The sequence below is a fragment of the Parasteatoda tepidariorum genome, chromosome 7, assembly GCF_982258835.1.
Source record: "Parasteatoda tepidariorum strain Cologne lab strain chromosome 7, Ptep-v5.0, whole genome shotgun sequence".
NCBI lineage: Eukaryota > Metazoa > Arthropoda > Arachnida > Araneae > Theridiidae > Parasteatoda > Parasteatoda tepidariorum.
The window spans coordinates 46,199,900-46,216,267 of NC_141761.1; the positions used below are offsets into that span (position 1 = coordinate 46,199,900).

A 16,368-nucleotide genomic window follows, 5' to 3' on the forward strand; every position below is an offset into this window, starting at 1 on the left:
AAACAATCAATGTTAAAAACAAACAATGCTCTGAAAGTAAATCAGAGATGTCTCTTTTTCAAGCAATTGTGTGCATAAATTTATAAATAGAAGAGAGGAATCATAATACGAACTATTTTCTATGATAAAACAATTGTACACAATCCCGATTGATCTCGGCTACAGCAAAATATATTTTTATTAAAAAACGATTATTCATAATATTTTTCCAATTAAACAATTTTTACGAATAACTAAAATAATTTTAATTTTTTTTTTATATAATACTGAAAGGGAAAATAAATTTACACAAAAACTAATATTTGCATTCGAAACATATATTTTAGTTTTGTTCACAACTTATTTGAAAGTTGCGCAAAAATCCGTTTAAATTTTTGGTGTTTCTTTTTTAGATTGGAAGTAATTTTCACAAGCTGCTAAGTTACCTAATAAAATGATGGCATATTCCATATTTCTTCTTAACATCATCGCATTCATCACAATATGTACTTTGGAGCTAGAAGGATACATACACTACGCGGTTGGAAATAACACCGATATGGAAGCCGCACTTCTTCTGTACCAAAACTACGAAAAACGAAAGGAAAAGATGGAAAATAAATTGATCACAGCACTTTGGAACTACAAAACCAACTTAACAGACTACAATAAAAGAGAATACGTATGTATTTTTTTTTGTTTCGTAAGGTTTTTCAATACTATTTATCACAAATTTAAATATTCTTATAAAAATCATACAAGCAGTACGACATCATTTCTATGTCAAAAAAATTTTATTCACTTAATTTGAAATTTATTAAGCTTTCAGTCTACAATGTAAAGAAAGGTTTCACAAGATTGAGCAAAAATGCGATAAAAAGTTTACGGAAGAAATAATTGTCGAATTTGAAACCCCACAATGTAAAGAAGGGTTTCTCAAGATTGAGCAAACATTTGTCGCAATAACTCCGGAACAAATAATAGTCGAATTTGAAGCCCTATTTCTTCGAAATTTAAACAGCATAAACTCATTTTTCAGCAAAATGCATTGTGTCAAAAAATATGTGGATAGAGGAGCTTTTTAAATACAAATTACAGAAGAGAAACATTTTTCCTCAACACTGGATAAATAACTACTTTTTAAAGTAAAAAAATTGCAAAAAAACAACACTTAAAAAAGCAAAAACTTCAGAAAAATAGAAATTTCGAAAAAAAAAAGCTCCCGTTAATTTAATAATTTAAAATGTTCTATCCAGCACGTCAAATTTCCACTCTGTAGTTGCATTTCAGTGGACAGTAGATCTACCAAAGATGTTCGTCTTTGCAAGAAACTTGACAGTTGATAATTTTTTTAACTAATTATCCAATATTTATTTTTTTTTCATCGTTTGAATTTTTCTATACACCTTAAGGTCTGGTTTCTTAAGGTCTGGTTTCTTACGACAAGCGCCTTATCTGGGCGTCAGCGGGATGTCAACGTCCCGCTGACGCCAACAAAATACTGGTTTGTTAGCTCAACGTGAGCAGTCGGTCCAACGCAGACATTATCTCTCATTGCGCATGCGTTAACAACGTAAACAAATATTTATTTTGTATTTGTATTGATTTTGTTATTGTCGACCAGTGTTTTAGAGAACAAATAATGACTTCGTCCAAGAAAAAACACATTATAGCTCAGTTAAATGAAGAGTGCTATGTTTAATGAAGAAGCTATGTTTAATGTCCAAATCAAAATCTTGGCTGATTTCAATGTGCTGTTGGATGTTGTCCGCCATTGCTTCTGTGGTTAACGTCACGTAGTAATCCAACTGCAGTTGAGTTTGACGGCAATTGTAGTTCAAGATGAGCGTTCGATGACGTATACTATCAAACTCACAAATGGACCAATCAGAGGTTAGCGCTGATTTCCAGCTGACGGCGTCCTGTCCTAAGAAACCAGGCCTTTAGCAATTTCAAGTTTCTAAGTTTTATGGTGTTTGCGAAGCAAAACAAAATGTAATGTGAAGTTAAACGCCCAAAACAGCTAAGGCATTCCTTACGACTTTTCAATACAGACAGAGAATAATAGATACACAGTATAATACATAGTAATAATAATAATAGTCAGTAATAATTAGTAATATAATACATTGAGAGAGATTCTTCTTCATTAGTAACACTGAACAATGCTAAGCGTTAATAAGATTTCCAAATTGGTATTTTTCATATTACTTTCATTCTCTTTCGCTATTAGATATTTATACGTTTCTACTTAACTTACCTCATTTGTAATATGTTTAGATAATAAACGGTATGTTTAGAGGAGAATCGCCAGTTTTTTATCTCTAAAACAGTTTGGAATCGGCAAATTATTAAAAATATTCAGCCACGATTTTATTACTGCCTTTCTTTTTTTAATTTGTCTAATATTCGATAAGATATTACTCAAATAAATAGTATACTTAATCATTTAAATAAATATATATTCATTTTATTATAATGAAGCTTACTCAAAAATGAAGAGCTTATTCACGCTTTTAATTTTTTTATCCCTAACTAACACGAATCTAAGTATTTTTGCATTTAATTAACTATTAATCTGCATCATTTTACTGGAAATTATTGTTTTAAAAAATCAATTTCAATTATTTTTTTAATGCAAAGTTGATACATGAAAACTTGGTAATGTAAAAGTGATACAGTAACTTTTAAGTAATTTACGAAAAGTTTTCATACAAATATACAAAATTGTAATCTGCATTATTAGATTACATTTAGCATACGTGTTTCTTAGATTTATTTTAATTAATATACACTGGTGGACAAAATTAAGAGATGGAAGACATTTTCCCAAATATCTCGAAAAATACTGAATATAAATAAATGAAATTTGGTATGGATATAGCTTATTCCATGATTATAAAACATGCGAAACAAAAATGAAAGTGCCATTCACTGGCAAGACCTATTGCCAATAAATCCAATGTAGTCTGAACTTAAGGATAAAAAATGACAATAAAAGTGAGGTTTGTACAGTGTGTGTTGTCTCTAGTATGGTGTATGGTCACCCCTGGTAGACAAACAGCATACACAACGAGTAGGCATGCTGTTAATAAGGGAGTTAAGGAGGACTTGTGGAAGACCCACCCATTCTTTCACCAGAGCAATTTTTAACTCCAGAATGGTTCTGGGGGGAGATTGGTGCATCGCAATAGCTCTCCCAAGAGCATCCCAAGCATGTTCAATAGGATTCAGGTCAGGGGATTTGGCTGGCCAATCCATTCGTTGAATATCCTCGCTTTCCAGTTACTCTTCAACCAGCCCTATGTGGTCGCGCATTGTCGTCCATAAAAATGAACTCAGGGCCAACAGCGCTCCTGAAAAGACGCACATAGGGTTCTAGGGACTTCCTGCCTGTACCACTGGGCATTCACGGAACCATTGTCAAACACATGGAGCGGTGTGCGGGTATCTTGCATGTGTGAATGAATGTGCGAAAATGCTTTCCATCTCTTAATTTTGTCCACCAGTGTATTTAATTTAATTTATTTTATTTAATATATTTCATTTAATATATTTTGTTTAATGTATTTTATTTCATTTGTTTAAATTAATTAATTTAATTTAATTTATTTTGTTTGATTTATTTGATTTGATTTATTTTAATTAATTTATTTAATTTATTCATTGCATTTCATTTTATTTTATTCAATTGTATATTCTATTTATTTATTTATTTTACTACACACGCATAAATAAGTTTCGTTTGTTTCAGTTAAACAAATTCTAATTTTCGTGTAATACAAAAATTGCATTTGTTTTCCTGACTTTTAGGATTATTTTAAATCTATATCTTTAATTCATATCTTCAGATTAGGATGAGTGAAGAAATGAAGACATTCATTGCTGAAACAAGGGAAAATGCCACTTCCTTTGCATGGAATAACCTTAACAGTGACACGGCTGCATATAATTGGTTTCTTTTAATGTCCATCACAAAACCTGACGAAAAAGTAGTAGAAAATGCTTCTCAGGTAAAGTTTTTATGTTATAGATATCCATAGTGTTTCATAGCATTTTCAAGACGCTTACACTGAACAACTAATATATAATATTCAACTACAAACTATGTAATAGTCAACTACAATGCAGGTAATAGTTAACTGCAATGTATGTAATTGTCAACAACGCTGAGGGAAAAAAAAGAATAGTCAAAACTAACAGAATATTGTATAATTTACCATGCTTCCTGCTCTACGGAAACACTAAAAAGCTCGATAACTTTTATAAAAGAGTTGGTTCAAATCAACTGTAAAATATGGTCTTATAATCTGTGATAAAATTTGGAAAATGCTATAAAATTTGGTACTTTTATTATGATACCTTGGAGCAGAGGTCGCCAAAGTGGTCTATATAGACCCCCAGGGGTCTATTTAACAAAAGCGGGGGTCGATCCGAATCGGAAAGGTATTTTGGGCGTCGAAGAAAAAACAGTTCTTAATACGCAAATCACACATACCCAATTGAGTATGTAAAATTTGTGATTTTTTTTATAATTGACTTAATATCAGTTTATTTATCGACCAACTATAAGTAGTTTTATGAAGCAGTCTACTGAAGTTGAAACTGAAGGAGGATTAATAGCTTCGTACAAGATTTCGCTAAATATAGCAAAGAGGAGGAAACCACACACAATAACTGAAGAAATTGTTATGTACAGTCCGCAAAAAAAAAAGATATCACCCTGAATAACTTTCGTTCTAATGATCCGATTTTCACGAACTAAGTGTCAATCTTAATGGTTCCTGGGGGTGACCTCAAGTATGCTAATTAATTAGTGCTAACTATTAATTAAGTTACGAAATCAGACACAAAAACGTACTTTCTCTGAATAAACATATATTTTTTTTTTACATATTTGGAATCTAGACACTTGAATTAGGGGGGGTAGACAAAATTTTAAAACAATTGGGTCGTAAATTGGGTTGCAATAAAGGTTTATATATTTGGCGATAGTCCAGAAAACCGTCAAAAAAAAGTCGCCTGCGTAAATAAATATTTTAAGATAACCCATTGACTGATTCAAAAGAGAAACGCTTAATTTTACTAGGTTGCTAGGCAACCAATTTCTGACTGTAAAAAAATTGAAATAATGTTTTGTGATTGCTCTGAGAGGTTTAATTAATAGTTAATAGAAAACATCTCGAAGTTTCTAGGCAATAGACAATTTTTAAGTTTATTTATGCCCAAAAAGCAACAAAAAAAATTATTTTAATCTTCTTTGAAAAGAAAATTTGAATCGATTTATAAGTTTTTAGAATTTAAATACATGAACTTTTTATCTGATATTATTTAGATTATGCTATTTTTGCTATGTTTATTCGAGGATTTCATACTAAAATCAAATTAACGTAACTTATAATAGCTATATACAAAATTTTAGGGATAGAGATTTTTACAGCTTTAATCGAGTCTTCTAGGCATGAAAGTTTGAAGGAAAAAAAGCGCTTGAAAAATAAAATGTAGATTGCATAGTAATTCTAATGCACATTCACAAGGTTTTCTATAATTTACGATATTTCTTTTTTCTATAACTCAATGAATTGCTGAATGTTTAGTGGCATTTTAAAAACATTGAAATATGTTATGTTTAAGAATAAGATATTGAAATAATATGTTGCATAATGTATGATTCATTGTTTAAAAAATTGCTTCATTTTGCTAGATATTTACGTTACATGGTTTTCTTTGGATAAAGATGATTAGCAAATAGCATCCACATGTTTCGATACATTCTGAAACTTACGTTCGCAAATTCACCATAAAATGTCGCACAGCATATTCTTCAATTACGATAAGCTACATTTACCACCAAATACTGCTACTATGATTATTTTTGTTTTCTTATATATATATATATATATATATATATATATATATATAAATATATATATATATATATATATATATATATATATATATATATATATATATATATATATATATATATATATATATATATATATATATATATATATATATATATATATATATATATCTGATATGATACTCTCTTTTTAAACAGAGCTCGTAAGGCCCTTAAGATACTGAAATGGGGGCACGAAAACTTAAAAGAATTTTTTTTCCTAATGCCCGCCTGTGTTAACATCCGTCAATTCAGGCATCTACAGGGCGACAGATATCTGTGTGGCCTAAGGATTCCTAACGAGCATCAAACATTCTCAAAATTAAGTGTTCATTCACTGGAAAATTTAGTGTTTATTCAATTTAAGAACTGTTCCTTCACTTGGTTATCTTACTACTTATTATTTAAACCACCAAAAGCTTAAAACAATATTATGTAAGTTATCTAAATTTTTTTAACATAATTTGCATTTAATAACAAATATGTCGACATGCATTTAATAACAAGTACGTCATTTAGCTAAAATTACAAATTTTGAAATTTTTATGATTTTTTTTTTAAAGACAAGCTAAGCTTAAGTATTCATTCACTGGTTAGTTTACCCTATAAGATTTTGAGAAATTTGCGATGTTGTGAGAGATGCTTAAAAATGTTGACTACGTATTTTTATTAATATTCATAAAATATATATTCAAGAAATTGATGAATATTTTATTCCAAATTTATTCATTCGTATGTATATTATTGAAATTTTATCAGTTATTGAGAAAAAAAACTAAAAAATAAAAAATAATCACATTAAAGAAGCACAATCTGTTGTATAATCATATTCTATCAGAAGTATGCTTTTATAAAACTCCACATTCTCTGAATAAAATGTATTTTATTCAATAAAATGTTTTATTCAAATTTCTTTACTAAATTGCAAATAGAATTTTAGACGACTAAAAAAGAAACATCGTATTTCATAGCTTAAAAAAATAAAAATGAAAAGATAAGCAAATGATTATTAGCGAAAAAAATATGAATGAAATTTTATGCTAAGCGCGCGAAGTCAAGTTCCTCGCAAGTTTATCACATTTTAATATTAATCGCCCCATTTAATCATTTCTTCTTTGTCGCCAAATTATTTTTTTAAAAATAATTAATTTTAATTTTTCTCAGCTTCTAATAAATAAAAACAGTTGAAACTTTAGATTTTTCAATTGAAAAATATGTAGATTAATATGGTATAAAAATATCCATACCTTATAATTCAAAAATTTTTCATCCTTAATTTAATTAAATAATAAAAAATAATTAACAATTATTAAAAATTATTTTTTTCGTGAAATTATCTTTGGGTAAATGAGTTTTATGACTGGGTGAAATTTTCTTCGAGTTGCTTTATTAGTTTTTAAAATATGACTAAAAACGTAAAAAGTGAAATTAACATTAAGGGGAACGAACTTTGGATCGCTCTCCTGACCAAACTATGGGGACCATATTTCCCAGATTGCGGCTACCCCCTATATTTTGAAGGTTAAAAATCCAAATATGTAAGAAAAAATATATGTTTATTCAGAGAAAGTACGTTTTTGTGTCTGATTTCGTAACTTAATTTATAGTTAGCACTAATTAATTAGCATATTTGAGGTCACCCCTAGGAACCATTAAGATTAACACTTAGTTCGTGAAAATCCGATCATTAGAACGAAAGTTATTCAGGGTGATATCTTTTTTTTTTGCTGACTGTACCTGCAATTAAAGACGTCATTGAGGATGTAATGAAAAAAGACTCCTTAAAGTCATTGCCATTAAGTGCAAATTCTGTGAAACGGCGTATCGACGAAATGGCTGAAGAAATAGAAAATACGATAGTTTCTGATCTAAAAAATAGCAAGTTCTCTATTCAACTTGATGAATCTGTTTTTGGCGTTTCTGCTATTAATCCTGTGTACGTTAGGTATTTCAGTAAAATTAAAGGACAAGCCATTGATGAATTTTTATTTGCTAAATATCTTGAAACTGATGGAAAAGGAGAGGCAATTTTTAGATGTTTACAAGAATATTTAAATAAATATGATATTCTGCTTGAAAATATAATAGCGGTAGCCACAGATGGGGCACCTGCTATGGTAGGGCGTTACCGAGGTTTTGCTACATTTCTCTAAGAAAAAGTGTCCGGTATACGTACTATTCATTGTGTGTTGCATAGAAACAACTTAGCAGCAAGATATCTGAGTCCAGAGTTACATAAATATTTAGAGTTTTGCATTAAGTGTATCAATCAAATTAAAGCCCAACCTCTTAAATCAAGATTATTTTCCTAACTTTGTGAGGAAAACGACGAGTTATTTAACTAATTACTTCCGCACACCGAAGATAGATGGTTGTCTAGAGGTGTATGCTTGCAAAGGCTCGTTGAGTTATTTGACTCCACGACCGAATTTCTCAACGAAATAAACCCTGTTCTGAGTGATGAACTCCAAAACAATAAGAACCATATTTTTTATTTAGCCGACTTATTTGGAAAATTTAATGATGTCCAAACAAAGCTGCAAGGAAAAGATGTAACAATTATCGAAGCTCGAACAAGACTGTTAGTCTTCAAAGTAAAATTAAGTTTATTTAGATTTTCATTGCTACGTAAGGATTATCTGTATTTTTCAAATCTGCGACAATTAGAAATAAAAGAAAAAGACTTGGCGAAAATTGAGCGACGATTTTAAACTGCGCTTTGTTGATTTGGAAAACATTGACATCCCTGATTGGATTATTGTGCTATTTTCTGCTCAAATTGAAAACGTGGACATCAACCTGCAAGATGAGCTTGATGAATTATTATCGGATCTTGAAGCAAAGACGCTTTTTAAAAATTTAACAATTTGAACAAATATAAATATAATGCAAAAATATGTAGAACTTCACGAAATATCTCAGCCATTTATGCTAGTATTTTCAAGTTCCTATATGGTTGAAGCCGGTTTCAGTCACGTAAATTCAATCCTAACTAAGTACAGAAATAAATTAAATGTGGAGTTTCGAGGGGATTCAAGACTAAAAGTGACCAATTTTGAACCCAATGCAGCGAACCTTGCAAAAAAGCACCAGCCACACCCATCTCAATGATTAAGAAGCAATAAATCTGTAGTTACTTTACTTATTATTTCTACTTATTTATAATTACTTATTATTTAATAAATATTAAGGTATTTAAATTTCAACATTAATATATTTTTTATAAAACTATTGTTACACAATGTACTATTACTTTAATGAATGTTTAAAATCATAAAATAAATGTACACAGAATCTAATACAGTTTTATTTTAATTCAGAAAATTACTTTTGTGGGGGTCGATGGAGATTTCAAAAAATTATATATGGGTTGATGATCAAAAAAGTTTGGCGATCCATGCCTCAGAGTAAGACATAAAAACCATTTATTTGTTAAATTTACAGTTCTAATGTTTGGTTCTAAATATTTGATTATAAAAGCTGTGATTTTGAAATCCAGAATTTCCGATAAACCATTATCATATTAATGGAAACATTACCAAATAAATGGTTTAAATACCGCATATTTAAGATTTTATAACCAAAATTGTGTGTCTTTTTCCTTTCAGAAATGTCATTATAATACAGTATACCATAATTTTATCAGAATTTTTCACTCCATGTTATGTATGCACAGTTAGTATTTTAATTAATATCAATTAAGTTAGCATAATTACTAAGCAAAAACTTTATAATGAGCTCTTCAATTGAAAAATAAATAAATAAATAAACAAATAAGCGAGAAGAGAAATTATGGAGTTACTAAAGTTTAAACTAGGAAGTCGTGTAGGGCCTGCTCTATAACGTAAAAACCGTAGCTATATTTTAAAAGTAAGAAAAGTTTAACCGGTTAAATATGAAGAATAAAATTATCTACAGTGAGCTAAGAAAAAAGATTGTCACCCGGAATAACTTTTTAACTAAATATTAGATTTTCGCAGACCAAGTGCCAATTATAATGATTCAAATGGTAAATCTTAAGTATGATAATTACTTAGTGCTTACTATTAATTAAAATACCGATTCAAACACAAAAAATGTAATGAATGTTTAATTTCTCTCAAATATTGATATCTGATGTAACAGCACCAAATGATAAAAAGCTCGAAATCGCAGTTACTTATATACAATTCGCAATCTAAATAGAAAACGGTTTCCAATTTTTTTTTTTTTTTTTTTTTTTTTTTTGCTTTGAAACTCTAAATTATTATCAACCCCGTCACTCAATGAACAAATTCTGAAGCAATTCTAAATATATTAATTAACGAAAGACTATTAATTATATTTAAAGTAAGTAATGCTCTAAATTATTTTAATTACTTTAAAAACGTTTCGTGAATGAATGAATGAAGATCGAATTTTTTTCATTTACTGATTTTAACAATATTAGTCTTAAAATTGGGTTTCATATCAAACAAATAAATTCAAATAACTGGAGTGGTATAGCTTGCATAAGCTGAAAGTGAATTAGCTGAAATATGTTTTTTTCATTAAAACAAAAATGAAGAAAGAAAATAAAAGTTGAAAATAGTTTTATCAGAGAAATACTTCATCAGTGTTGAATTTGAATACTTTTATTTGGTGCAGAATGGTACTAAATTGTTTTCATAAATGCATCTTTTTCATAATTCATTTATTTTATTATTATTCAAAACATTGTTTTGAAATTTCATTCTTAAAAAGATTCTTAATAAAATAATTTTATGAAAATGACTGAAATATTAAATAAATAATGAATTATCAATCGAATTTAAATTTAATAACAGGTTTCGAAAATCATAACTGGATAATTTACTAACACTCGAAAACCATAAGACTTCTCCTCGGAACTCTAGGGTTCCACGGAACACAATTTATTAGTCGTTGGTCTACACATATAAAAACGAATTTCGACAATTACGTTAACATGTATGTTGCAAACTAACGAAGGAAAGAACATATTTCCAGCAATGGTAAAAGCTATACTTAGTTTGAAAAATGCTAAGATCTTTATATTCCAGATAAGTTTATCGTTTTGTAGCTTATTTATAAGTTTTGCAGCTCAAAAAAGTTATTACTGAAATGGAAGAAATTTATGGAAAAGCTAAGGTATGCAGCTACCCGTCAACCTTCCTCCAGCCTTGTACATTAAAATCAGAGCAAGGTAATTATAAAATTCCATTCCCCCAAAACCACAGTATATAATATTCTGTTTTTGAAATTTGCTGAGGGGCGTAAGAAGAAAATATTTTTAACCTTTGACATTGCAAGTGAGCTGCGATAGTTCAGTGATAAAATGCACTGAGTTATCATTGCGAATGAATGGGATTCGATCCTCAGTAGTGGCTTGAAGAAGCTCAACCAGCTTCATATGAATGGATACCAGCATGACAGTGAAGTAAAGGCGGCTTTTGCGCAATGCTGACGCAGCTGTTGATCTTGAAATTGTAGGACCATAGCTTGTAGAACCATAGCAACTTTATAGCTTATTTAGAGAAACCTTCAGCATAGTAACTATTAGCATGTTTTTCTGTAAGTTCGCCACACCAACATTATTTATAAGGATGCGATCTTCTGTGTGTTTAAATTTATTTCGCACTGAGAAAATAAGTATGATCGAAACTATTAGAGTACAGTAAAATATACGGTGTTTTCTGGCTCTATGAGAACACCAAAAAGAACACTGTAAAAACTTTTGATGTATTTCCGCCAAAATTTCGATATGCCAATGTTCTTTTACACTACTTGGTAAAAAGTAACCACTGCCATTTTTGTCATTCAATTTTGCTATACAATAATATTAAAATTTTTAATTGCATTAAGATAAGTCACACATAAGAGTCAGTAAAGTTATTTTTATAATACAAAGTAGGAATCAGTCATTTAGATGGTATCGATATTATATAAAACGCTAATACGTATGTATCAATAAAACCGATGATATTTCTTTTCTCGCATTGGCAACAGTTTTCATTTTTAATTGATAGGCTTCGGCGCGCAAGAGCACGTAGTGAGCATCATATGTCTAATCGGGTGAATTCTCACAAAATTATCTTCATCGAAGCCGATGCTTTACATCCGGCGTTCAGTATTATTTCATATTGTTTTACAGCACATGGTTTTAGCCCTCGGGAGGGAAAGACTTTAAAACAAAACTTAAACAGTTACTATTCTCAACAACTGAAATTTAAAATAGTGTGATTAAGAAAAATATGTGAACTGTTTGGAATTTCAAATTAATATTGAAATGCACAGGTTTAGAATTTTCTACAGTGAAAAGTTTTCGGAACTTCAGTGTTCAAACAAGTATACAAAAGCTAGACGTTAAGAACGTAGCCAATGAGCGAGCAAAGCGAGCATCGGATTGCGAAGCTATCCGAAATGAACTGCGAAGGCAGCTCCGGGGGTTGGCGGGCGTCAGCGAGCAGGGGGCGAAGCCTCCTTGTATATACACTAATTCTTAAAGAAAAGTTAGTTTGTAAATCAAACATCCGCATAGCACAGAGAGAATTTTAAAATGAATTCGAACTAGGCTTAACAGACTGGAAGTGAATTGGAAATTATGCATTATAAAAATAAGTTAAGGCAGTTCTCAGAGATTTAAAATATAATTTTCCTTATTGCACAACTATAAACATACATACTTATTTAAAGGCGAAATTTGTTTCTGTTTATCAATACCAGCGTTGAATATGAGATCAAATTCTCCCCAGTTCATTCCCGATTGTAAACAAACTGATCGCAATATTTTACTTGGCGTTTCTTGTTTCAAGGAGTGCCAAGCATTGTTGTTTTCAGAAGGGTAAGGAATTCTCATATGGTGTAAAAGAATGAAAGTTTGGTGTAAGTTCATTCAGTCTTAATTATTTAGATTTAAATTTCACTCTTTAAATCGGATATGAATGCTCTATTTAACATTAACCCGGAAAAAAGTTTTCCTTCACGCAATTTTTCTGGTTGTTCAACATCATATTTGGCGAGATATTACAACATGGTTTCACAGTGTATTTTTTAGAACAGCATTTTCATAATGACTTATGTTGAAATTACCAATAAATATAATATTATTAGCCAGCTCTTCGGTGGTTAAAAACTGCACAGGTAGACCGTAAACATGGAATCTTTACTACCATTACTAAGTTTGGATTAGAACCCAGACCAGTCGTTCGAAAAATTTGTAAGTTTTCCCGATGCGAGATTAAGTGATGGCAATTTTTTTTTCTGTTATAGGTAGTATAAAATGTTTTATATGACCACCAGACCCAAGTTTGCTTGCTTCAACTAGTTTTCCTCAGAATACTAAGATTATAATTTGCTATGTTTTTAAGAAATTCGAATATAATGAGGAACTTCAAGATAGTTAACTTAACGTTGTTCATTATTATATAGTCATTACTACTTTCAAATTAGTTCTATCAAAGTATTTATAGTTTTTATGAATTACTTTGCATAGATCGTGAAACTGAAAGATAATTTTCATCATCGTAAGTAAAAATATTCACTCTTTAAAATTTAAAAAAAATCACACGAAATGAAAAATATATATAATAAAAACATAGCATAAATTTAAAATCATTTAAACAGTGTAAGAAAAAAAAACCTAATGAAAAAATACAGCAAAAATAAAAGAATAGTAAGCAAACAATTCTTACAGAAAAACTATAACTACCTGGCTTGAACCGCCGAACTTTTGAATAACTGATACATGAGTTTCTCATTTGCGCACTGGCCGTCACGTCGAGTGCACGACTTGACTTCAAGTTCACGCACTTGAGACTATTATTTATGCCCCTTTTTTTCTTATGATATATTAGAAAAATATATTAGGGGAAAATATTTGGCAAAGAAATGGAAAATTATTCAATTTCGTAAAAGAAAAAAATAATTAGAAATAGTTAGATTACTTGATTAAAAATTGAGTACAAAATCGAACTTTTATCAGCACCGTGCTGCCATTTTTTATAAACCATACTAGAAAACATGGTAAACAGATTAAAATGTCCATTATTCCTATACTTGGTAAAAGGTACTTCCATCAAAACCTTAAATTAAAAAATAAATGGTACATTCTGAGGAATAGTCTGTTAAATTTTATTGAGTTTTTAAGAGCATGGCATGGAAACAATTTCTTTATATTGATTTCATTTAAGTGCTTTAATGATTCCTCAAATGTGTGGAATAAAAACTGTAATTTTAAAAACTACAATTTCCGATAAACCATAACCATGACAAACACAAAAGTGATTAAATAAATGGTTCAAATTTTGATATTAATTACCGAAATTCTTGTTTTCTTATCAGAAATATCTGACACATACTATGATTTTATTTACCGAAATTTTTTCGCTGCAATACTTAGATGTAATTTTTTGGTATAATTGCACGAGAAAGGGAAAAAGAGCTGATGATATTTTATTGAAATATACATTAAATTTAAAATTATATTTTTAAAAAAAGTACATAAATCGTTTATGAAATATGTTGTTTATTTGGATTATTTATTTTAAAAATGGAGTTTCCATTAAAAAAATTAAATTTGAAATATTACACAAAAACAGATCTGTTTAGTATAAAATGTTACATCTTTTGCAACGTCTCAAATTTTAAAATCGGATTTCCATTATTTTTACAAACGAATTCAATTTCCTTTTAAGCATCCATTAAATTTTAATTACTTTTAATATTTGATTTTAGATATAACTGAAGTTATGAAAGAATCAAGAAATTATCAGGAGCTCCAACATTTTTGGACTCAGTGGCGAGACGAGACGGGAAAGAAAATGAGAGGAGATTATCTTCGATACACTGATCTTAATAATGAAAGAAATCAACTATTTGGTGAGATAATCTTGATAATAATAAAATTTATAAACAGTAGAGAGAGTGCAAAATGATATTTTTTTTCACCAAAACCCCACAAAAATATGTCTCCATACATTAATCTATAAATATTCATATCCTCTAATATATGTTCTTTAGAGTCCTTTAAAAAATGAAGTAATGAAATAAGCACATTAGCAGTTACAGATTACCTTTTAAGTGAGAAAAAAATCTTTATCTTGGTACAAACTCTAATGAATCTTTATCTTGGTACAAACTCTAATGAATCTTTATTTTGTTACAAACTCTAGTCAACAAACTCTAACGAATCTTTATCTTGGTACAAACTCTAGTAAGCAAACTCTAATGAATCATTTGATTCATTTCATGACTAGCGTTAACCAGATGATCGGCTAATAATGCTTAATTTTGTAATCTAGTAATGTTGAACCCAACATAGCAGAAAAAAAAGAAATTTCTAATCGCTCATTGTGCTCGATCCTACAGTGTGAAGAACTTTCTAATGCATATAACCCTCATGGAATTTCAAGAAAGCAAATTGGAGTGTATTTATCGCTATGCTGGAACAAGAAATCCACACCGACTCTATTGATTTCTCCCTGCATCCATGTAGAAATTGAGAGCTTATCAATGATAGGATACTGTTTTGTGCAAAAAAGTGCATTCCCAGGTTAAGAGTAATGAAATATCGTTGCTTCTGGTCGGAAGAGTTCCAATATATGAAAACCAAACGCAATAGACTAAGAAGAAAAGCCGAACTAACACACAGACTTTTGAGTGTTCAGGCCTGAAGAAAACAATCTGCGTTGTTTAGAAAAACTGTGCTCGTTGAGAAACGAAAATCCTTTAACGACTTCATAGCTGGTGCCAGTTATCAGAGAGATGGAAAGAAAGTACTTCAATATCCTTTCTAATATCAAAAATGAAGGTAGACGAGCTCCTAGGCAGCTTTTCCAAGTTGCTAATAAAACTATCTCTACAGATACAGAAATTGCCAATGCATTCGTCAAACACTTTACGATCACTCATCAAAAGAATACCTACGCTAGAATATCGTCAAGGCTTCTAAAATGCAAATTAAAATCCCTTCTTACTGACTTTGATGCACGGCCATCTGCGCATCCCATTTTTAATTCATTTCACTCAGTTGAAAAGCTTACTCAGGCTATAAATTGCCTGAAAAGTGGAAAATCCCCGAGTGAAGATGGCATACGTTCTGAATTTCTTCAACATCTGGGCACTTGTGCGCTAAACACTCTTTTGGAGTTCTTCAATATAATTTGGGACTCCGGAATTGTTCCCTCTCAGTGGCGAAGAGCCATAGTTATACCAATTCATAAAAAAGATAAAGAAAGATCCAAAGAATTTGCTAAGTTACAGACCTATCTCATATATCAGCATTATGGGAAAAACTGTGGAAAGAATTGTATCTAAAATACTTAGTTGGTTCCTTGAAACCAATATTCTCCTTGCAGAAGAGCAAGCTGGATTCAGACAATTCAGATCTACCAATCAACAAGTAGCATTCCTCATACAGGCTATCAAAGATGCCCTGGATAAAGGCCGAATACTTTCAGCGATTTTCATTCACCTCATGTCTGCCTATAACACAGTATGGACAGATA

The 16,368-nt window shown here is 30.1% G+C and overlaps 1 protein-coding gene across 1 annotated transcript in view; it reads left to right on the forward strand.

The window, feature by feature from the left end:
- The first annotated feature begins 398 nt into the window (after nt 1-398).
- Nucleotides 399-16,368, forward strand: part of LOC147807116 (angiotensin-converting enzyme-like) — a 44,953-nt gene continuing 28,983 nt past the window's right edge. The window contains exons 1-4 of the mRNA XM_087167792.1: nt 399-661; nt 3,831-3,992; nt 10,964-11,066; nt 14,597-14,740. Coding sequence (XP_087023918.1) covers nt 434-661; nt 3,831-3,992; nt 10,964-11,066; nt 14,597-14,740 — 637 coding nt within the window. The 5' untranslated portion in view covers nt 399-433. The remainder of the gene's footprint in view (nt 662-3,830; nt 3,993-10,963; nt 11,067-14,596; nt 14,741-16,368) is intronic.